At 35.5% G+C, this 6,000-nt stretch overlaps 1 protein-coding gene across 1 annotated transcript in view; it reads left to right on the top strand.

Annotated features, from left to right (window-relative positions):
* LOC144453371 (WD repeat-containing protein 27-like) overlaps window positions 1-4,520 on the top strand; it is a 174,869-nt gene extending 170,349 nt beyond the window's left edge. Inside the window, exon 23 of the mRNA XM_078144648.1 lies at window positions 3,875-4,520. Within this exon, the coding sequence (XP_078000774.1) occupies window positions 3,875-3,925 (51 nt within the window). The 3' untranslated portion in view covers window positions 3,926-4,520. The remainder of the gene's footprint in view (window positions 1-3,874) is intronic.
* Window positions 4,521-6,000: the final 1,480 nt, after the last annotated feature.

The following is a 6,000-nucleotide window of genomic DNA, read 5'->3' on the forward strand; positions in this document are numbered from 1 at the left end:
ATACACAGTATATACACTGTAGTACTTTGATACACAGCATATACACTGTAGTACTTTAATACACAGTTTATACACTGTAGTACTTTAATACACAGTATATACACTGTAGTACTTTAATACACAGTATGTACACTGTAGTACTTTAATACACAGTATATACACTGTAGTACTTTAATACACAGTATGTACACTGTAGTACTTTAATACACAGTTTATACACTGTAGTACTTTAATACACAGTATATACACTGTAGTACTTTAATACACAGTATATACACTGTAGTACTTTAATACACAGTATATACACTGTAGTACTTTAATACACAGTTTATACACTGTAGTACTTTAATACACAGTATATACACTGTAGTACTTTAATACACAGTATGTACACTGTAGTACTTTAATACACAGTATGTACACTGTAGTACTTTAATACACAGTATATACACTGTAGTACTTTAATACACAGTATATACACTGTAGTACTTTAATACACAGTATATACACTGTAGTACTATGTTATGTTGTTCAAGGATAGTCTTGTAATTAATTATCTATCTGTAGAACACCTCTAAGTTAGTCTAACTAATCATTTATTTTGTGCAAATGAGTTTACATATCAATCTGGTAACATAATGAAATGGAACACCAAAAAATAGGTACAGTTTTAAAATGTATTACGTGTGTGTAATTCAGCAAAATTGCAATGAATATGTATCAAGTTTACTCCTATGTAAATTTTGTCCCAATTTCTACAAGTTAACTAATATAATAACATGTGTGAACTGTAACTGATTTACCAAGATAATGTTACAGTATGTTATCAAATAAACATATACAGGTGTCATGCACTGTTCTCAAAATCCTTCAGCTATTTCAGACCATTTGATTAGTTGATATTAAGATTGAAAGAATGTTGGGTGTGACCCTCACCTAGATTTTTACATACACACCAGTACAGCTGTTTTGTCGTGGGTTTTCAGTTGTTAGGAATTGAAATTCAGCGCACACTTTAGATATGTACCTACATTGTCCTGAGAATATATTTTGCACAATCATTACAGAAAAAAAAGGCAAATAAAATACACATAAATTGAATTTCTTTACTTCAGTTCAGACTCCTAGATAAATGTTGGGTGTAGCCACTCCATAGACTTGGTATGAGTGTACATGAATTGTAATGGCCAATAACTGGTCAACGTGAAATGTTCTCAGTTATGACTTTCTCTTCAGAATGTTAGGAGAACATTAATCTTTATAGTGTATTATATGTTGTCAAAATAGAATGACTGTCATTGGAAACACAAACAACATAGTCTGAAAGAAATGGGTTAAGTTTTGACATTTTGAAGTCTAGTGACCTGACATGACTTCTATTCTGTATGTTTTGATAGAATTAAATTCTCTGCCTCAAGGTTTGATTGGATTTCATATATAATAATATTAATCCTGTATCCTATGTATTAGGTGTGTCATCATTACAAGTTATCAGTCAGTGCAATTATTATTAATCTTATAAGGAAGTCAAATCAACTTTAATTGTCATTGATAAAATAATAAATTAATAATAATTATAGACAGACCTATCAAGAAAGGGGAAACAAGTCAAAAGACAGGTTGTGTGAGTGTCATTTTTAGCACAGCTGAACTCCTTAGGTTCAGTAGTGCTATTGGCATGGCAAAGTGTCTGTCTGTCTGTCTGTCTGTGTGTGTTTGTTTGTTTGTATGTGTGTGTGTGTGTGTGTGTGTGTCTGTGTCTGTGTGTGTCTGTCTGTCTGTCTGTCTGTCTGTGTAAGTGTGTCTGTGTCTGTCTGTGCCTGTGTGTGTGTGTGTGTGTGTGTGTGTGTGTGTGTGTGTGTGTGTGTGTGTGTGTGTGTGTGTGTGTGTGTGTGTGTGTGTGTGTGTGTGTGTAAACAACTTATATATAATAACCGATGGACCAATTGCCATGATATTTGGTGGGTGTATTACCTTGGGTGTGTAGTTGGGAAATTGTTCAAATCAAAATGATCTTACCACCGGTATGTGATTTGGGTAAAAAAATATATGATTTTTGGTCAAAAAATTTAAATTCAAAAACTACAGGGCAGATTGGGCTGAAATTTGATGGGAACTTTCTTCAGAGTGATTAAGAATTGTTCATGACATGATGATCCTGTCAGTGATATGCAAATTAGGTCTAAAATTATGTCTTTTTGGTCAAAAAGCTATAATGCAAAACTACCGAGTAGATTGGGCAGGAATTTAATGTGGTGCATCTGGGGATGTGTAGATGAAGCTGTATTCATAATGTGATGAACCCATCAGTGATATGCAAATTATGTCTAAAAATATCAATTTTGGTCAAAAACTTATATCTTGAAAACTGCATGATGAATGGATTAAAACTTGGTAGGGATGTTTCAGGAGGTATTCAGGAGGTTATTGTTGAAAACATTTTGAGGGTTGCCCTAACAACCATGACCATGCCCTTAGCAACAGTGAACTGATGATGAATATTACTAAGATAACAACAGGGATGGGTCAGTAAATGAATAAATATTTTTATAATGTATGCAAATATGAACTAGCATCAGGACCATGCCCATAGCAATGACTAAATGATGGTTTATATTGCAAAGATGAAAAGTGGAAAAGGTAGGCAAATTAATAAAGATTCCAAAAATGTATGCAAATATGCCCAGCAACAAGACCACGCCCATAACAACAGCCAACTACAGTTGTGCTACAGCACCATTGGTGGTATTTTTATAACATGTGTGACATGAATGATAGTTTCTGTTGAACAGACAGACTGACTGACAGATCGACATGCACACAGTCAGATATAACCAATATATGTTTACCAGTACCGGTAATAGTGTTGTGGTGCTACCATGTGGGTGTACTTAAAGTCTAGACACTAGAGATAACTGATAAAATATGGATGTTTCGGTAGAATTTGTCTATGACTGTCATGTAACTACCACAACAGGACCAAAACCAGATATCAGTAAGTGAGTTGACGTGACCCATAGATAGTCTACATTGCCTGCCAACAACCACGTAAACCCAGCATATCAATCAGATAAAGTAGGGTGCTATCAAGTGATTTATTTTCATCTTCCCCAAGTCCGCCCAATAGCTATGTGTCAAGCCTTGCTATTATTAGCCTGGTTGGATTAAAGTTGATCTGAGAATTAATCACAATATATCATAGACTGCCAAAGTTTTCTGACCTTTTTAAATGCCCCGGCAATAGAAATTGGTTTGATAACTGTTTCCCACAGTTGTTAGTAGAGAATCATAACTAGTTTATCATGGTGAACTGATAACCACCCAAAATGTTGGAGAACAAATACCAGAAAGATGTCATTATTATTAGTCATGGCTGCGAGTAATCCAAAAATTTAGGATTGGTATCTCAAAATGATGCCACAAGCTGATGTTGAAGGATCATGCTAGTGAAGATGTAGTGATATTCTTGTTGTTGTTGTTGTTGTTGTTGTTGTTGTTGTTGAATGGTTGTTTATCAGGTAGCTGATTTGCATGATTTAACTTACTTCTGTAATTCTTGATATAAAATGAACAACACAAAGGCATGTATTTTACATGCTTTAGGTTGATATAAAACATTCATTTACATTGCCACACAGAACTAACAGACTCAACTATATATAGTATACAGGAGATTTCCATATGAATGAGATCATTAATTTCAAATTTGGGGTTGAAAGTTCATTTTGATAAAACATACCTATGCATTCAATGCAGGCAGCGATGTCAAGCAGATTGTTGCCAATAGTTTCTTGACGTTAAACTTATATGAAAGGTAGATATGAATTAAGCCATAAAAATAAAGTGTCATTGTTTTTTCTTTATTCTGTTTCAGTTGGTGACGGCGTCAATGGATGGAAAGATAAGATTATACAGTAACAGATGATGAAAACCAGAGGCAGACAACTGTTTAGGATAGTGTCTGTGATATCTTCACCCCTACATAAACTAACATTTGGTATGCTAATACATGGAGAATGCATTCAATGTATATACATGAACAGTTAGATGGACTTGACAGATGGAAATTTCTTTCTCTTTGCAAGGTGAAACAGATTTGAGAAGAGCAACAAATTTCCAATATTGGGTTGGACATATGGTAAACCCAGTCTGTTCACACTATTGGGTTGGACATATGGTAAACCCAGTCTGTTCACACTATTGGGTTGGACAGATGGTAAACCCAGTCTGTTCACACTATTGGGTTGGACATATGGTAAACCCAGTCTGTTCACACTATTGGGTTGGACAGATGGTAAACCCAGTCTGTTCACAAGGTTACTTTAATAGATGGGGAAAAGACCTTGATTGTCACGTGATAAATTGGATTTCCACCTGTCCGGCATCATATTGAAAATTTCTGTCTCTTTTCAAGGTAAATAAGATTAAAAAACGACCATGATAGCAATGTAAACATAGCAACAATTTTTGTAATACTTTGCTTGACAGATGGAAAATCTCAATTCATTGTAAATTAAAAACAGATTACAAACTACCAACATAGCAATTTTGACTGTTTGTAAGGTGATAGAAATGAGAAAAGACATGTGAAAAATTGGATTATTAACCTGCCCAGCCTAAAATTTACATCTCTTTACCAGGTAAAAATTAGTAAATACCAAAATAAAAGAATGTGATAAAACAACAATTCCCAAACTTGGACAGATGTAAAATCTGTCTCATTTGCAAAGGTCCAGGCAGCCATGGAAACATAACTATATCATATTGGGCCGGACAAATGGAAAATCCAGTCTGTTCTCAATGTTTAAAAAGACCATGATAGTCATGTGATAAATTGGATTTCCACCTGTCCGGCATTATATTGAAATCTGTCTCTTTTCAAGGTAAATATGGTTAAAAAAACGACCATGATAGCAATGTAAACATAACAACAATTTGCAATACTTCTCTGGACAGATGGACAATCTTGTCTCGTTTGAAGATTTAAAAAATGAGTCAAGACCATGGCAGTCATATGAAAATAGCCAAGACCATGGTAGTCATATGAAAATAGCCAAGACCATGGCAGCCATACGAAGATAGCCAAGACCATGGCAGTCATACGAAAATAGCCAAGACAAGGGCAGTCATATGAAAATAGCCAAGACCATGGCAGTCATACGAAAATAGCCAAGACCATGGCAGTCATACAAAAATAGCCAAGACAATGGCAGTCATACAAAAATAGCCAAGACCATGGTAGTCATACGAAAATAGCCAAGACAACGGCAGTCATATGAAAATAGCCAAGACCATGGCAGTCATATGAAAATAGCCAAGACCATGGTAGTCATATGAAAATAGCCAAGACCATGGCAGTCATATGAAAATAGCCAAGACCATGGCAGTCATACGAAAATAGCCAAGACCATGGCAGTCATACAAAAATAGCCAAGACCATGGTAGTCATACGAAAATAGCCAAGACAACGGCAGTCATATGAAAATAGCCAAGACCATGGCAGTCATATGAAAATAGCCAAGACCATGGCAGTCATACGAAAATAGCCAAGACCATGGCAGTCATACATAAATAGCCAAGGCCATGGCAGTCATACGAAAATAGCCAAGACAACAGCAGTCATATGAAAATAGCCAAGACCATGGTAGTCATACGAAAATAGCCAAGACCATGGCAGTCATATGAAAATAGCCAAGACCATGGCAGTCATATGAAAATAGCCAAGACCATGGCAGTCATACATAAATAGCCAAGACCGTGACAGTCATACGAAAATAGCCAAGACAACGGCAGTCATATGAAAATAGCCAAGACCATGGTAGTCATACGAAAATAGCCAAGACCATGGCAGTCATACATAAATAGCCAAGACCATGGTAGTTATACGAAAATAGCCAAGACCATGGTAGTCATACATAAATAGCCAAGACCATGGCAGTCATACATAAATAGCCAAGACCATGGTAGTCATACATAAATAGCCAAGACAACGGTAGTCAT

The sequence above is a fragment of the Glandiceps talaboti genome, chromosome 2 (genome assembly GCF_964340395.1).
Source record: "Glandiceps talaboti chromosome 2, keGlaTala1.1, whole genome shotgun sequence".
NCBI classification, from domain to species: Eukaryota; Metazoa; Hemichordata; class Enteropneusta; family Spengelidae; genus Glandiceps; species Glandiceps talaboti.